We start from the raw sequence: 17,283 nt of genomic DNA on the forward strand, positions 1-17,283 counted from the left end.
GAAGGGCGTGGCAAAAAATAAATTGATAATGGTTATATACTCTTATAAATTATATTCATAACTTTTGAATACTTTTTTAATACATAATATTTAATACATAATATATAATACTATATTACATTAAAAAAGGGGGAGGAGGAAACGTGGGAGCACGTGTGGGAAAGGTGAGTCCTTGGGGGGGAGAAAAGAGAAGGATGGTAAGAAAAGGTCAGGGAGATGCTGGGAGGAGGAGGATAAGGGGAGGCGTGGATGAAAGAAGTAGAAGAGCAAAGAATGTGAAGGCGTAAGGAAAACAAAGGGAGCAAAGAAGAAAAAGAGAGAGGGGAAACAGGAAGGAATAAAGGATTGAAAGTAGAGAGAGGAGAAAAAGTGAGTGAGGCCGGTAAGAAAGAACCCGACAAGATCAACGAGAGAAGGCGAGAGGAATAGGGAATAAAGTGGCCGCAACAAGTAACGGCACGACGAGAGGACGAAATCAGGTTGGCAGCACTGGAGAAGCACATGGTGAAAGAACGCGAGTTCAGCGAAACGAACATTAGGAGAGGAAAGGTAGCAAAGAAAAAAGAAAAGCAAAGGTGCGACAAGAAAAGCAAAAAGAAAGCGAATAAAGAACAGAGAATATGAAGAATATGTGGAGGGAAGAAGTTTTGAAAGAAATAAGAAAAATAGGAGAAAGTTTGAATGAGCTAAAGGAGGCGATGATAACAGGACAGAAAGGAAGGATACAGGGGACTCAGAAAAACAAAGAAGGGCGAGAACCGGAAAAAGAAGCAAAGAAAAGGGGAAAGGAAGAGAGGAAAGAAGAAAAGGGTAAAGATAGGGAAGAGGAAGAAAGAAAGAAGGAAGAGGGAGAAGGAACGGAAACAGCAAACAAACCCAAGAGGGAAAAGAAAGCAGAGTATATGGAGGACGTGAAGGGCGAAAAGACAGAACTGGGGATAAGGAAGGAAAAAGAAGAAGAAAGACAAGAAGTAAAGGAAGGAGGAAAAAGTGGAGAAGACAGGGAAGGAAATAAAGAAGAGGAGGAGGGAGAAGAGTGGAGGGAGGAGTGGGAAAGAAGAATGGAGGAGGAGAGAAAGAAGAGAAGAAAAAGAAGTATTGTATGGAAAGGGTTGGACAAAGAAGAAAAGGCTGAACTTCGTCTTGGGGGACCAAAAATTTTTGGTTAAAAATTATCAAATCTTGTAGTTTTTGATCTGAAAAGTCCGAAAATGCAAGTTAAAAGTTTAGGAAACCAATAGTTCAAAAGATACGAGTACATGAAAATGTGTGTACTTGGCGTACTTTGACAGGTCAGTACGACGCCATATTGTCCAATGAGTGGAGTCGCCGTCGGTAAAACAGAATTATACAAGTGGTGGCCTAAACCCGGTATACCTAAGGTTAAGTTTTTTTTTATAAACAATATCTCCTCGGATTTGATAGGAACTGGTGGTACTCACACCCAACAAATAGAGTTCAAACAAAGGATTGGATGCGGGGAGGTGTCAATATCGCATTGTACTGATCTGTCAAAGTACGCCAAGTACACACATTTTTATATACTCGTATCTTTTAAACTATTGGTTTCCTAAACTTTTAACTTGCATTTTCGGACTTTTCAGGTCAAAAACTACAAGAACACATATTTTGGACCCGTTAATTTTTGGTTCCCTAAGACGAAGTTTAACCGAGGAAAGAAGCAGACGAATAAATATAATGCTGCAACTGGAATTAGGCAAGAAGATGGAGTTAAGAAGACTGACAGAGGTGGCAGGGGAAGGAGGTAGGAGAGTAATTTTAACGGAGCTGGAGAAGGAAGAAGACAGAAGAAAAGTAATGTGGAAAAAAGCAGAGATCTGGGAGAGATGGAGAGCCAGCGTGGAGGAGGGTCTATCGAGAGAGGAGAGGAAAATAAGATCGCTAATTAAAGAAAGGGCTAGGGAAGAGAGAGCAAAAGGGAAAAAGGTAGAGTTTACAAGCAGGAAACTATGGGTGGGCGGCCAGGAATGGAAATGGGAGGATAAGGAGGGAAAATGGAAGGTCAAGTAAGGAAACAAAAGAAGAAGAGGACTAGGAAGAGAGAAGAGGCATAAGGACAGAAAACGGGAAGAAGGACAGAGGAACCAGGAAGACGTGCGGTGAGAAAAGACTAGCAAGTGCAGAAAGGAAAATGGAAGTACAAAAGTGCAAAAGCATGTGAAGTTTTAGAATAGTTTAAAGAGCGGGAAGGATAGTACCTGGACATTTAGTATTATTTAATAGGTAAAACTCAGGGTGAAGCCAAATATGAGGAGAGTTTATAAGACTGGCAAAGAAGACAATAACTATAAAATTCAGTTATTATCAGTATTAATATTAGTACCAGTACACAGAGCAATTTAATTTAATTTAATTTATATTATTAGTATTATTAGTTTTCATGACTTATTATTATTATTATCTCTACAATTGTTAATCTAAGTTCAATTCTCTTGTAGTTTTCATTTATACCCTGAGTTGTATGTTTATTTTTACTTTTATTTTAGTATTACTTTATTATTTTGATGCATTTATTCTGTTCTTATGTTTATGTTAAAAGTCTTAGACTAAGGCTTATGATAGGTGGAGATGGCTGTGAGTGGACGAAGAAATGGGACAAATGGAACATTAGATTTTGAGTTGAAGACGGGAGACAAGGTGCAGGACTAGCATCAGAAAAGATGCAGATAGAGGTTTTCTACTTTTCTCTTTTTGTTTCTTTTTCCGTTGCCTTTTTATTTTTATTTGATTTTCTCTTCTCTTTTCCCCACTTACAGCCTTCATCTCAGTCTGCTTTATGGTTTATAGGTTGTTAGTTTCTAGGTTTATGGTGGATAGGTTTAGTTTTTGGTTATGCGCAGATGAGGACATAGATCAGGGAAAACAGAAGTAAGTTTTTGATACAGATTTAGAATAGTAGGTCTTCAACCTCGTCCTCGTTCCCACCAACCACCAGACCATCATCTACAAATACCGTCAACATTACAGATCGGGCTTGATTGTAAAACAGGCAAGGATTGTCATCGGTTGCTTCAAAATTTAGATTTTTCAAATATCCCGAAAACTTTACATTCCAAGCCTTTGGAGCTTGCTTCAGACCATATATACTTTTCAACAGCCTGCAGACCCTACTGGAGCCATCTTCAAAACCCTCGGGTTGCATCATATAGATCTCCTTCGACAATTCGCCGTTAAGGAAAGCAGTCCTGACATCAAACGTCCTAATGTGATATCCCTGGGCCGCATGACTCAACAGCAATCGAATGCTGGCGTGACGTGCTACGGGTGCAAACGTTTCTGCATAGTCAACATCCTGCCGCTGATCAAATCCTCGAGCCACAAGTCTAGCCTTCACACGACCATCTCCCTTCCTGCGAAAGATCCATCGACAAGTCAGAGGTTTACGCCCCTCAGGCAGGTCAGACAGTTTCCAAATTCTCATTTGGTGCAGAGAATTTATTTCTTCTTCCATTGCACGCTTCCACTTTGCATCACCGAGAGCTGTATCAATCGTTACTTCTTCGACATATAGCTGATATTAGTCCAATAATATCAGCTATATAGTCCCTGTACCTCTCTGGCGGTTTAATTTGCCTACGATCTCGCGAATTTCGACCCGGATTCTCTTCTGGCAGATTTTGAATTGTCTCGGGACTCACGTCTGAATTATCATTTTCAATGCTATTGTAACTGTCGCTGTCACTTCCTTCTTCATTCTCCTCCTGTCGATCAACATCGGATTCAGATCGTTCGGTCTCCGGAAAACATTCATCTTCTGTCATCTGTTCGTTTGTTTCGGTTTCATTTTGCTTCAGGAAAATGTCAGTATGCTCTCTTTCGGTACCATGTTTCTCATCAAACAACACATTGCATGAAACCTCTACATGACGCATTTCAGGAATAAAAACTCGATAACCTTGCTCCTCTATTTCATAGCCGACAAAAATGCCCTTTCGACTTCTCTTATCCAATTTCTGACGTTGGCTTCCTGGTGTCAATACATAGCATTCGCATTCAAACGGTTTCATAAATTTAAGATTGATTTTACGACCAAACCACAAATCTGCAGGGTTCTTTCCTTTAATTGTACTAGTTCCAGTTTGATTTATAGTAAATACGGAGTAGTTTAGAGCTTCCGCCCATAAATTCAGACCTAGTTTTTCCGCATAGATTTCAGCGCGAGCTGCTTCAACAATGGTGCGCATTTCTCGCTCTATTCTGCCGTTTTGTTCGGGGGTGTAACTAGCCGATCGCTGATGAAATATGCCCAACTTTTCAAATATGTCCCGACTTCTAGCATTTTTAATCTCTGTTCCATTGTCGGATTTTAAGATTTTAACTCTGCGACCAAACTGATTTTCAACCAGGTTCAGGAAAATTTTTAATTTACCTATTCCTTCAGACTTATTTTTCAGAAAATATACTGTCCTGAAATGACTATAATCATCCTTGAACATAAGGAAATAGCAGGCTCCCCCAAGTGAAGGCTGGTTCATCTCTCCTAAATCTACATGCACGACATCCAAACATTTCTCCGCCACTGCAGGGTTTGATTTATGAGATATGCGACATTGCTTCCCGTATGCGCAACCTTCGCAAATGTATCCATTCTAGTCATCTATAAATTCGATATTGTTTCTTCGCAAGACATCTCTCACATATCCCACATTTTAGTGAGCAAGACGCTCGTGCCAGACTTTAATGGAAGTAGCTGTCAGACTGTATTCGGGGTTTCTGCTGAATTTCATTTGGAATAGACCACCGCTTCTTTCAGCAATACTAAGTAGTAGTAAATTGGTCAGATCCTGGACCAATAAATTTTTTATGTCACGTCTCGAGCGGCTGAGGCGCGACACGATTGTTTGTGAAAGGGAAAAAGACGATAGGAATGTTTGAATTTAATTGAAATAGTATTACGTGGGATCACCTTTCCAGCGAGAGGTCCAATGGACGAATACACGTCCTTATAGACGTCGTGAAAAGGAGTGCCAATAAGCGCATAATATTAATTGCATTTATTAATTACTGGCAATGAGTACATTTATTGATAAGTAGAGAGTGTTTCGGTGCACCGCTCTAATATGCTGGAGGGAGGGATTCTGATTCCTCGGTGATCGAGTTATAGTGGTCGAGGTACTCCAGTAGTAACTGGTCTGGGATCTCGGTGTGGTCGTTTACCTTTACTGTGTGGTCTGTGTTAAGGAATGACACGGGACCAGCCAATTCGTAGAAGGGATTGGTGGCGGTTCCTAGGTAGACCACGTCATCGTTGGGTTCCGGATCGTCGAGACCGTCGGCGATGTCAGCGAAGATGAGTTGAGCCGGTTCGGATGAAGGTGGCTCTAACTCAAGGTATCGCACGAGGTCGTCTGCTTCGGTAAGGAGTCCGGTCGAAAGGACTTCGTGATCCAACACGCAAGTCGACGCGGATGACGAGTCGGAATGAACACTTGACAGGGTGGGCAATTGCGGACCACCGGGTTCAGCGAGTAGAACGGGACTCGGTGAACGGCGAGTGTCCGGATTGTTTACTTCTTGGAGCACAGCCTGTCTAACTCTCTTAGCTCGGAGCTTGCGACCGGATCGACGACTGCGGCGATTCAGACGGCGACGTCGGATGGGTTGTGCATTATCTCCAAAACTGTGAGAGGGGTTGGTTTAATAACCAACCTAACTAACTGTCAAAATATTCCTGGCTCATACCTTTGAGAATTCCATTGCCGAGTGCAGCTAAGTGCAGGTTCCCAGGCGATTGGGCAAAGGGATGAGACAAGAATCGATCTAAATGTTCCTGAAGCGTCCCAAAGGAGACCAGCTCACATAGGGATGAACGATCGTCAATCAGGTTGCGGAGGATCTTTCAGATTCCGTAATACTTGGAATCGGAGAATAGTCTAAGCAAAAATCACAGCGGAGAACTTGTAAAAGATCGTAAATAAAACAAAGGAGCAAAACTTTAACTATTAATATATGTCACTCACATAAATCTATCACTTGAAACACAATTATAAATGTAGAGACTCGAACCTTTAGAGTAACACCGTTCCGGGTGCGGTACGTATAAGTATTCCAATAGGAATAGCGGAGAACACTTTGTTCCAGTGGAATCAACGGAGAACACTGTATTCCAATGGGCACTCATAGAACAACTTGATGGTTGCTGGAAGACTTAGAGCTGAGTAGTTCGCGTGTTGCAGGATCCCTTTGTCAGCTTGCTGCGTGTAACCTTTATCCAATACAGTGGTTACCGAAAACAAATTAAATACTAAATTAGGAACAAATAAAACTTGACGAAGAACTATAGGATACCATTCCTCTCCATTGTAGGCAACCAGGTGGACATCTCCTATGCTTACAGCCTTTAATTCAGTAGAGTCACCTATTTTTACCAAAGTAGGTGTGTTCAATGCTTTTACATCCGACATCCAACTCAGATTTCCTGTCAAGTGGTGCGATGCCCCACTGTCTTTGTACCATGATTCTTGATTTTGTGAGACACTGTCAACCTCTGCAGAAGATAATCCCACTGATACAAAAGACTTTACCTTGTTCTTATCATTTTTGGGACATTCCTTGGCAAAATGACCCGTCTCACGACAGTTGTTGCACTTGTAGTGCTTCTTGCAGTAGTCAATATACTCTTGACAGAATTTACCATGACATTCAGTCTTCAAATGTCCTGACTTGCCACATTTATAACACTTCAACTGACCTGACGACTGACTTCACTGACCAGAGTGTAATGAACCTGTCTTGGACTGTCCCTTTTCAAAGCCTTTCCTATTCTGACCCTTGTTTCCGGATGTTTCTCTGCCTCTTGTCAACAATGCATTGCTAATGGTCTGAGATTCCTGCGTCTTCATTCGCAGCTTCTCCTGTTGGAGACGTTCCATCAGTTTAGGAAGAGTTTTATCAGCATCAACCAGTGATTCCCAAGCTGAGTGAAAATAATTGAATTTCTCTGGCAAGCTGTTCAAAATTCGAGATATAATCCATTCATCTTTGATTTCCTCGCCAGCAGCACGTAGCTCCTGAGCCAGTCCATCAACCTCCAGACAGTTGTCTACGACAGTTTTATTACTATTATACACAAAACTAAAAAACTGCATTCTTAACCCATCTTTGGATGATTGCGCCTTTCTGCCATACAGAGTTTCTAGTCTGTTTACCATTTGCAATGCCGATGTACACTCAGTCCCATCGAAGTTGTCGCAGTGAAGTTGGCGCGCTAACGCATTCACGCCGCAGCGGCGTTAGCGCGCCAACTTCACTGCGACAACTTCGATGGGACTGATTGTACACATACTTATCTTCAGGGCAATTTTCTCGTCCACATTCAGGCCAATGATTGTTTGTGCTTCAATATCCTTCTTGCACCAATCTGCATAAGTATTGTCTGCCAAAGGAGACTTAACCGTCGTACCTGTAGCCACATCAAACAGACCCTTGGCTCGCAGCAACAGATTTAGCTTAAAACGCCAGGCAACATAATTACTCTTTCCTGTACTTTCAGATGTTTCTATGAGCTTTTCCAAGTTTAATTTTGTATCCATTGCAACTGACTTCTGACTATCCTTTCGTGTAACGAATGATCACTGACAACGTGCTTGCTTAGACTTATTTTGTAGGTTACGTTAACCTCCTTCCTTTTCGACCTCTTTGTGGGCCTGGGCCCATAACCTGTTGTCAGGTATTAATTAGAGATTTACAAAGGGTCGACGTGGATGTACAATATAGATTTTATTTGCACATACTTAACATTTATGGCTTTATGAACTACACGCATGTTATGAAGAATTATAAAATAGATAAAGTAAAATAATATTAATCTTTGGTTTTTACCATCCTTTACTTTTTATACGCACGCTTGCAAGAACAAAAGGAACGACGTAGTAAAAAAAAAAACAGTACAAAAAAAAACTACTCACGCCGCCAACGGCAGCGCGCCTTTTTCAAATTTAATCCAACAGAAAGGGAAGCAGTAGAGGTATAATAGAAAAGTAAAAAGGAAAATGTAACAGAAAGGTCAAAGAACATGCGAAGGAGATAAATTGTAAACAAGGTTGGGGGAACGCTCCTTGTAAAGCAAAAGCGCCAGGCAATCCCGAAAGGAGAGCAATAAATATATCTATCTTACTAAAAGAAATAAAGGGAAGGGTGAGGCAAAAATATGTTTCATTTTTGCAAAATTCTTTTTGCCAACATCAATTACCTCTTTTTGCCAACATCGTTGCTCTGTTTAATGTAGTCCCTTGTAATTTGTGCACCGTTACTGCCCAACTTAGAATAAGTGGTAACATTCTGCGCTCGACGTCGCCATAACCTTCCGTCGCCTGAAACGTTGCTATAACTGGAGATATTGGAATGTAACCGTCGGTATCTTTGAATCTATTTCCAATGGATCGTCGTCGAATTTTATAAGTACCGAGTCCGGCAACTCTCCCTGTTCTAGTCGATCTCTTCGAAGTGCCGGCCATGTAAATTTCTTCACTATTCCCATTGCGCCGTTTATCAAACCATCAGAAATTGATATATTTCGTCGCAGCATGATTCGCGATCTCTCAATTAACGTTATTGTATGTAACAGTCCGCCACAATTATTTACATTTACAGGTATGACATTTTCTGATGGCCTTTTTCAATATGTAGCTGCGTCACGTGACTCGTCTATTGAATCAATGACGTACATTCGATGTGATTTTGCTAATTCGTCAGTCATTTTTGAATTATATTCATTCACTAATTTTATTGTTGGGAATATTCTTACTGCTATACCATCCTCTAACTATCCGGTTAGGGGAACTCTTCTTCGTTCGCATAGTATTTCCAGTTGAGAAGTTGTCACTTCCCCAAACCGAAGATTATTCAATAAATCGATAAACTCAACGTCATCTCTTTGTCGCATATTAATAGTGAGTTCGCAGAATGAAATGAATGTGGCTGTACAAAACACCAGTGTCCTTTTACTGGGGGCAACTGCATGATAACGCCAAAGAGAAGTACATTTACGCCACCAAATAGTTTATCATTTGTTTTGAATTCTTGCAATCTTAAATGAATTATTCGCAAATTCTCATAAGACACCATTGATATCTCGTCGATAATCAACCACCTTGTATGACGCCACTTTCGTCTCTCCTGTTCGAGCCTCTGTCCTGTCAGTCGTCGATAGGTCATTGCAGTACCTTTTGTAATATTTGGCGGGCAGTGACGCCAGTCAAAGAAGCTACTCCAAGGAAAGATGGTTTTATCATCCTATCAACTGTAGGATTATAGCAGCGTTTAACGTGTTCAACAAGTAATTTTAAAATAAACGATTTGCCGCTACCAGGTCCTCCGGTAATAAAAAGCAACATTTGTACCGTATTTTCATCATTTTCGTTAATATCTTTTTCAATTACTGCGGAAACTGATTTTAATAAGTCTTTGTAACCGTGCTCTTACTCAGGAGCACGTTATCGTGAGAGAAAGAAGGGAAACGAAATAAAGAGGATGCGCTCAGATTACTAGAGAGGAAAATTCACAATCGTTGATTCGTATTTTCTTCGTGCGACCGGAGTCGCGTACATGTCGTCGCGGATTCTCCTATTCGCGCTATCCAATCTGACATGGAGTGCAAAAGAAATATTTAGCGGCACGGTTGACCTTTGACTCGAGCATACGACCGGTACATGCGCAGGGCGCGGAGCGCACGGCTCCGCCACACACACACACACACACACACACACACGCACGCTTTCGAGACGCGAAAACCTGCCGTCGAGTTCTTTCTCTAATCTTAAGAGATCTATTTGAATATGGGCACCGACTCCCTCACACGTCGCATGGCTCGCGTGGGTAGATTCTCTTTTCTTGCGAACTCCTAGGACTTCGGTAGATAGGAGAATCTAGCACCGGTCGCTCATGGGCGCGGAAGCAATCTCGGAAGCAAGACCAACGCACGATGCTTCGTAGCGGCTGGTCGGCTTGCGGTAAGTGCGAGCGTTCGATAAAATTTACAAGAGTTGAAGATGCGTCTGTTCGCATTCGAGTCCCGACGACAAGTGCTCGTTCCGCGGATCGGCAGGCACCTCGCTCGGTGCTCCCGGCAGCGAAGGGGATCTTACGCGTGCGCTCTCGCATCTTAGAACGGTGGAAGGGCGGCGCCTTAGGCCCCTACATTATGTGCCGATCGATGGGACATTGATCGGTTACATATATCCCCTCCCCTCCCAACGTAGGAGTGTTGATCGTTATGAAACACGACGAAGAGAACCCCCGATAACCCGTCTAATGACGTGATTTGAGGTAGGTACATTGCGTTGTAACACAAAATAATACTTGATTTTTGGTCGCAGGTCGAAAACAACAAAAAAAAAACGATGCCTTATCAATTTGTTCTCGCTTTACGCTGAGGACGGCGGGATAATGCAGGGCGTCTAGCAAGCGGATTCGTCGCTGGCGCGCTTCTCATTTGCTAGCACCACACAAAAAAAAACCAAAATCTTATTCTCGGCTACGAGGTATCACTTACTGTTAACAAAAGAAACTGTTTACGCACGCAGCCGATGAGTGACAACATACCGTGAAAGGAACAGAACGTTGAATTCGTGTCGATTGTAGAAATTAGGCAACGAGATATTACGCATTACGCCCAACGGAAAATGACTGGTGTCTATGCACAAAAGAAAAAAACGGAATTACACATTGATGAACGGACGTGAAGCGCAACGTGTCGCAACGAAACGTAGATCTCATCTTCGTAGAGAACAACAAAAAAAAAGCATATGATAAACGGGAATGACGCATACGGTGACGCCGCAAACCCCCCCCCCCAAAAAACATAATAACGCTTTGTAACAAAAAGAAGAAAGAAAAATGTGAATAAACGGAACAAAATAAATTATAAATTGTTATGAGTTTCTGAACTTACACCTATCTTATCTCTACGCTATATTTAATCTATATGCATTGTACTTTTTTTTTCTTTTTTCTGAGTTTTATAAGCTTTTTTTTTCTACTCACTGTCTCTTGGCAGTTTATCACTTGCACTGGTTCACTCGAGCGCGTTCCACTCTTCCTCGAGGGACTGCTTCAGTAGGCCCAGTGGGTCGTGGGGGTCCAGTCGAGGGATCTGGATCGGGGGATCCGTCCACCGGTTCCTCGACGGCCCCGGTTGCTCCTGGCCGAGGGTGGTCGCTCGCACAGGCACCTCACGTCCCGGTCGTCTGGATAGGTCATTGAGGCAGCTCACCAATGTTTTCTGGGGCCATCCTCGTCCTAATTGCCCCAGTGATTTTTTTATCGGGCGGATCTCCGGGCCCTTTCCCCTTCCCCGTCCTGTTCGTGGTGGCCCAGCTTCCGCCAGTACCGGGGTTTCCGTGGCGATCGGGGCATCCTCTGGTGTGGACGTCGCGGCGGACGCTGCGGCCTCGTGGTGGGTGCTGCGGCCGTCTTCACGCTTCCTCGATGCGAAGAGGACGATTTGTCCACTTCGCCTCCGCTTCCGGCTACCCTTCTGGATGGAGGTAGCCGGGGTCTGGGTTGCCTTATTGAGCCGACGGGCCGTTGCCTGGACCCCTCGGCCAGTTCGGACGGGGGTCCGGACTCGGGCCACGTACGGGCGCGCGTACTTTATGTCCAGCACGTGTAACGGTCGTCTTGGCCTCGGTTGTTCCGCGTTGGTCTGCGTCGCGACCGAGTACATTAACCACGACGCATAGGTTTGTACACTTTGCTCTGGCATGGTATGTTCGTACTTTGCTCGTTCGGAAGCTAATGACTGGGCCCGTGGCACGCGCCAGCGTCTCACGCCGCATTCCATCCCCGCCCCGGGGATCGTTCTTGGTGAGGGGGTCCCTTCTATCCTGCACAGATTGACTGTTGCCTCGCTTCCTTCCTTGTCGAGATCTCCTGTGTCAACATCGGTCTGGTCTGCCTTCCCCTTCCTGGTCGGATCCTCGCCGGGTGTTCCATCTCCCTGGCCCGTTTCCTTGTAGGGGCGCAGGCTAGATGTGTGGAAAATTCCCTTGACCTTCCCTGAGTGGGGATGTCGCAGCACGAAGGTTGCCGGACCTTTCCTTTCTTGTAGGATGAATGGGCCCTCGTACAGGTGGAAGAATTTGGCCACCTCACTGTCCAGGGCGGTTGACATGGGATTCCCTCGTACTAAGACGCGATCCCCAACCTTCAAGGGGTGCTGTTGCCTTCCCTCGTTGGCACGCCGAAGTCGCCTTTCCGCCTTTCGCTTCATGTTATCGCGAGCAAGTAGCAGTTTTGCATCGTGGGGAACGTTGCAAATCTCTCGTTGCTTGTCGTTTGGGAGGTATCGCTTCCAGGGGCGCTCCGGAAATTTCCTTTCCATTAGCTCGCACGGTGTGAACCCGGTGCTACTATGGTACAGATTGTTGCAGCACGCCTCGATCACCGGCACCCACTTCGGCCACGCGGTGTGTCTTGCCCCTACCAGGGTGCGGAACATTCGACCGATCTCGCGATTTACCCGTTCGACAGGATTGCTCTGCGGATGTCGTATCGCGGAGAGTACGTGTATTATTCCGAGTTGATGAAGCGCGTTTTTCCACGCGCGCGACGTGAACTGGGTGCCGTGGTCGGTTATAACGCGCTTGGGTTTCCCTACTTCCTTAATAAAGCAGTTGATCAAGCGGTTAATCGTCGCCGCGGTCGACGCGCGTCGCAACGCGTAGATTTTCACATACTTGGAGAAAACGTCCTCCACCACCAACAGGTATCGTACTCCCGCCCTCGCGCTCGGCTCAGGGAAGTAGAACGCTTCCGATAGGAGTCGAATGCACTTGTCTGAACCAGGGTGAGCGTAGGCCTCGTGGACCTCTCGGATCAGGGGCGTCTCCCATTGGGAAGGAACCACGCACTTCCAATCGCCGTCCCGTCCTTTATAGTACAAGACCCCATCCAGCCGGCGGTAGCGGTGACCAAGGTCACCGGTGCCGTCCTGGGCCTTTCGGGTCACCGCGAGTAGTCATGGGTCCGTGCCTTGGTGCTCCACGATTCTTTGTAGGAATTTCAGTACGTCCTTAGAAAATTGTCTCGCGAGAGTGGTTAGGATCGGTATGAGGTTTTCTTTACGCGTGTGTGATTCCCCTTCCCTCCAGTCCAGACGGCTGAGACAATCCGCGACCACGTTGTCTTTCCCGAGGCAATGCCGAATTTCTATGTCGTAGTCCTGGATCGCCAGGGTCCAACGCGTGATTCTTTGGTTGAGGAACCGGCTACTCATCAAGAACGTCAGCGCGTGATGATCGGTCATCAAGATAATTTTTGCCCCCCATAGATATGTTCGGAATTTCTCCAATGCCCATACGATACTCAGGAGCTCCTTCTCCGTTGTAAAGTAGGCTAGCTCTGCTCCCTTTAGGGTTCGGCTCGCGAATGATACCGGTTGCAGGTCGCCGTTCGCATCGTGCTGCGCCAGGACCGCCCCCAACGCCGCGAAGCTCGCGTCCGTGGACAGGTAGAATTCGCGTCGTGGATCGGGAAATATCAGGACGACCTTCGAGACGAAGACCTCTTTCGCCTTCCTGAACGCCGTTTCCATTTCCTTGGTCCACCTCCACTTGTGACCCTTTTTGAGGAGCTCAAGCAACGGCTTGATAGCTTCCGCGTGGTGGAGCGTGAACTTGCTATAGAAATTAATCAATCCGAGGAACCCGCGTAACTGCTTCACGTTGTTTGGCGTGGGAAATTCGCGGATGCTACGGAGTTTTTCCGGATCTTGTTTGATGCCCTCCGCGGAGATCACGTATCCCAAATAGTTTATCTCGCGTCTGACGAATTGACATTTGTCGATATTGATAGTGAGCCCGTGCTCACGCAGCCTGCGGAGCAGGGCGCGTAGGTGGCTCACGTGCTCGTCGAACGATTCAGATATACAAACCACGTCATCGATGAAATTAACCACGAACGATTCCATCCCGCGTAATACAATCCGAAGCGCCCTTACCAGACTGGCACTACTGGTTAGGAGCCCAAAGTGTGTCACTACGTGTTCGTAGCACTTTCCTCGGTAAAGAAATGCGGTGTATTTTCACGACTCCGCGGTTAATGGAATGTGCCAGAAGCTGTTGGTCAGGTCGACGCTAGACATGTATGACACGTTCGCGAATCGCTGAAGGATCACGTCAATGTTTTCGGACATCTCGTGGTCCGCGCGCAGCACACGATTCAACATTCGCGCGTCGATGCAAAGCCGCAACGACCCGTTCTTTTTCACGACGGGAACCAGCAGGTTCAGGTACGGACTCGACGAGGGTTGTATTATGTCGTGGCGCAGCATGCGTTCGATTTCTTCGTCGGCCTGCTCGCGGTATCTTAAGGGTATCGGGTACGTTCTCTGTACGAACGGCGTTTGCTCGTCCACCTCAAGGTGGTGCTCGTAGCATATGACACGCCCCGGTATGTCGCTCCAAAGTTCGTGATTCTCGAATCACGTCCTTGAGCTGCTCGCGTTGCGCGTCGGTGACCTCGCACGACTCCAATTTGCTCGCGATTCGCGCGCTCATCGACCTGTCCGTGGTCGGTTCCGCAGTCGTCGTTGGTTCGAACAACATGACGGCCTCCGCCTCTGGCTCGTCGATGGGTTCGTTCTGGCTTGCGAGAAAAGGAATGGTCTCGCGCCCGTCACCCGTGTGTACGCATATCGCGCCTTGCCCGAAGTTTATCGTGATCGCGAGGGACCGCAACGTGTCTACACCGATTATGAAATCCTGCACCATCCCGGGTACGACCACTGTCGGCGCGGAGAACCGCACGCTTCCGATGCGTATCTCGACGAAAACCTGCTTTTTTAAACGCTCGGACCTCGATCCCGTGACACCGACTATGAAACTGCCGGTTATCGGGAGGGTCGGGCAATCCGTTAGGGTTTCGGAGTTCGCTTCGTACCACGTGTCAGACATTGCCGTGACCGTACTTCCGGTATCAACGAGGGCATCCACCGGAATGCCGTTAACGCGCGTTCGAACTTCGGGGCTGCGGTATATCGCGACCGGGTGTCGCACCTCCTGGTTGGCTCGCGTGAGCTCTTCTCGGAGGTCCGGGAACATCGTTCGCGACGGAAATCCGATGACCTCGCTCCGCGGTGCCTCCCCTTTCGGTTGGTGGCCCGGCTCCCCCTCCCTTCTCGTACGTTTCTCGGTTTCCCGAGGTTCTGCGCTGACGGACTGACTACCCGCGTTTTTTCCCCTTCTCTTTCTTCGGGGCTTCCGGAGTTTGCGCGGGGACTCGCTCACTCCTTGCGTAGAAGCCCTTACTGTTCGTTTCCCGACGCGTGCCCGGATTCTCGACTCGCGACTTCCGTTACGCTAATCTTAGCAGGGGGTCCGTCGCGTCGGATCTCGTTTCTACTTCTATCCGTTGCGCTCGTTCCCACTTGCGCGGGTCTAGACGGCGAGTCCACTCTGCGATCGGGTGTCGGCGCGTTCCTACTTGGCTGCACGGGTCTACCTTCCGTGGGTCGCCCCGCGCGATTAAACGCGGATGTGGAATTTAACGCTCCCCCCTTATCCCACCTTTCCAGGAGGGTTATGCAGGACTCGACGTTCTGCATGAGGACCGCGTCGTATATCGCCAGGTTGAAATGGGTGGCGAGTGTTTGAACTACCTCATCGTCCGTCTTCTTCGGCGTCAGGTCCTTCGCGTCCCCAATCAGCCGTGTTGCGTATTGGGCTCGCGTTACTCCCTGGTTCGCACGGAAGAACCCCGATTCGAGCTCACGTCGAATGCTCCGTTGAGATGCCGCACCCCAGAATTGGGCCAGGAATCTCGTCCGGAAGTCATTCCACGTGTGTACTTCTCCCGAGATTAGGTCCCACCATTCGCTTGCAAAACCCTTCAACGCCTGATCTATAATGACCTGAACCTCGCTGTCCGGGATTTTTGCTACCCTTACAAATCTATCCAACTTGCGCAGGAACTTTGGTGGGCGTTCCCCGGATTTCCCTTCGAAGGTTGGGAGCTGGGGTTTCACGGCGAATAGCCTTCCTTGGGGCCTCGCGTTATTTAGTGCGTCCCCGTTTGCAAAGTTCTCCGGATTTTCCCCCGTGGCTGGGCTTCCCCCCGCGTCTAGATTTGTCTGAGGAACCGGAGTAGGGTCCGCTACCTGCTCTTGCTTATTCGCGAGCGCGCTCTCGAGGTCTGCCAGTGAGTCCCGGAATTTCAAAATATCTTCTCGAACCTCTTTGTGAAATATCATGACCGTTTGGAACAGGACCTCGCATTCGCGGTTGACGAACGTGTCGACCTTGGCCATAACGGTTGTTTCTAGTCGTTCGATTCGTTGCTCTTGTTTATTTTGGGTCTCCCGGATTAGTTTCGCGACCTCGTTCAGGGTCATGGCTCCCTGGGTCTCCTGATCCGCGAGGCTCGGAGCGCTCACTCCCGCGTCCCCCTGGTTCGCTGGACTCTGATTTGCCGGGTTTGCTACCGGTGATCGTGGAATTCGCGGCATGTTGAAGAATCCCGTCGCGTCTATTTCCTCCGCTCGCTCGTCCCGATCCGTCGACGCGTCGCGGTCTAGGCTCCCTTCGGTCTTAGCTTTCGCTCGCGTTCCCTTGCTCATTCTTTCGTGATTTGCCTCTCTTTCAATCTGAGCGTCCAGTTATCGAGTCCCCTGTTCGGGCGCCAATTGTAACCGTGCTCTTTCTCAGGAGCACGTTATCGTGAGAGAAAGAAGGGAAACGAAATAAAGAGGATGCGCTGAGATTACTAGAGAGGAAAATTCGCAATCGTTTATTCGTATTTTCTTCGTGCGACCGGAATCACGTACATGTCGTCGCGGATTCGCCTATTCGCGCTATCCAATCTGACATGGAGTGCAAAAGAAATATTTAGCGACACGGTTGACCTTTGACTCGGGCATACGACCGGTACATGCGCAGGGCGCGGAGCGCACGGCTCCGCCACACACACACTCACACACACACACGCACGCTTTCGAGACGCGAAAACCTGCCGTCGAGTTATTTCTCTAATCTTAAGAGATCTATTTGAATATCTCTTTTCTTGCGAACTCCTAGGACTTCGGTAGATAGGAGAATCTAGCACCGGTCGCTCATGGGCGCGGAAGCAATCTCGGAAGCAAGACCAACGCACGATGCTTCGTAGCGGCTGGTCGGCTTGCGGTAAGTGCGCGCGTTCGATAAAATTTACAAGAGTTGAAGATGCGTCTGTTCGCATTCGAGTCCCGACGACAAGTGCTCGTTCCGCGGATCGGCAGGCACCTCGCTCGGTGCTCCCGGCAGCGAAGGGGATCTTACGCGTGCGCTC

The 17,283-nt window shown here is 47.1% G+C and overlaps 2 protein-coding genes across 2 annotated transcripts; one reads left to right on the plus strand and one right to left on the minus strand.

Annotated features, from left to right (window-relative positions):
- The first annotated feature begins 620 nt into the window (after positions 1-620).
- Positions 621-1,169, plus strand: LOC114881055 (cilia- and flagella-associated protein 251-like). The gene has a single exon (XM_029197673.1). It carries the CDS (start codon positions 621-623, stop codon positions 1,167-1,169), a length of 549 nt encoding a protein of 182 aa, XP_029053506.1.
- Positions 1,170-5,030: 3,861 nt separating this feature from the next.
- LOC114881056 lies at positions 5,031-7,656 on the minus strand. Its single transcript, XM_029197674.1, has 4 exons — positions 7,307-7,656; positions 6,028-7,063; positions 5,704-5,894; positions 5,031-5,641 (listed from the first exon to the last, which is right to left on the minus strand). Exons 1-2 carry the CDS (start codon positions 7,551-7,553, stop codon positions 6,726-6,728), a joined length of 585 nt encoding a protein of 194 aa, XP_029053507.1. The 5' UTR covers positions 7,554-7,656; the 3' UTR covers positions 5,031-5,641; positions 5,704-5,894; positions 6,028-6,725.
- Positions 7,657-17,283: the final 9,627 nt, after the last annotated feature.

This window comes from Osmia bicornis, chromosome 11, assembly GCF_907164935.1.
Source record: "Osmia bicornis bicornis chromosome 11, iOsmBic2.1, whole genome shotgun sequence".
Classification (NCBI taxonomy): domain Eukaryota; kingdom Metazoa; phylum Arthropoda; class Insecta; order Hymenoptera; family Megachilidae; genus Osmia; species Osmia bicornis.

Coding starts and splice junctions, on each gene's coding strand:
- LOC114881055 (XM_029197673.1), top strand. CDS start 621: ATGAAGAATATGTGGAGGGAAGAAGTTTTGAAAGAAATAAGAAAAATA.
- LOC114881056 (XM_029197674.1), bottom strand. CDS start 7,553: ATGGATACAAAATTAAACTTGGAAAAGCTCATAGAAACATCTGAAAGT. Junction 7,064..7,306: donor GAAAATTGCCCTGAAGATAA/GTATGTGTACAA, acceptor AAACTGTCGTAG/ACAACTGTCTGGAGGTTGAT.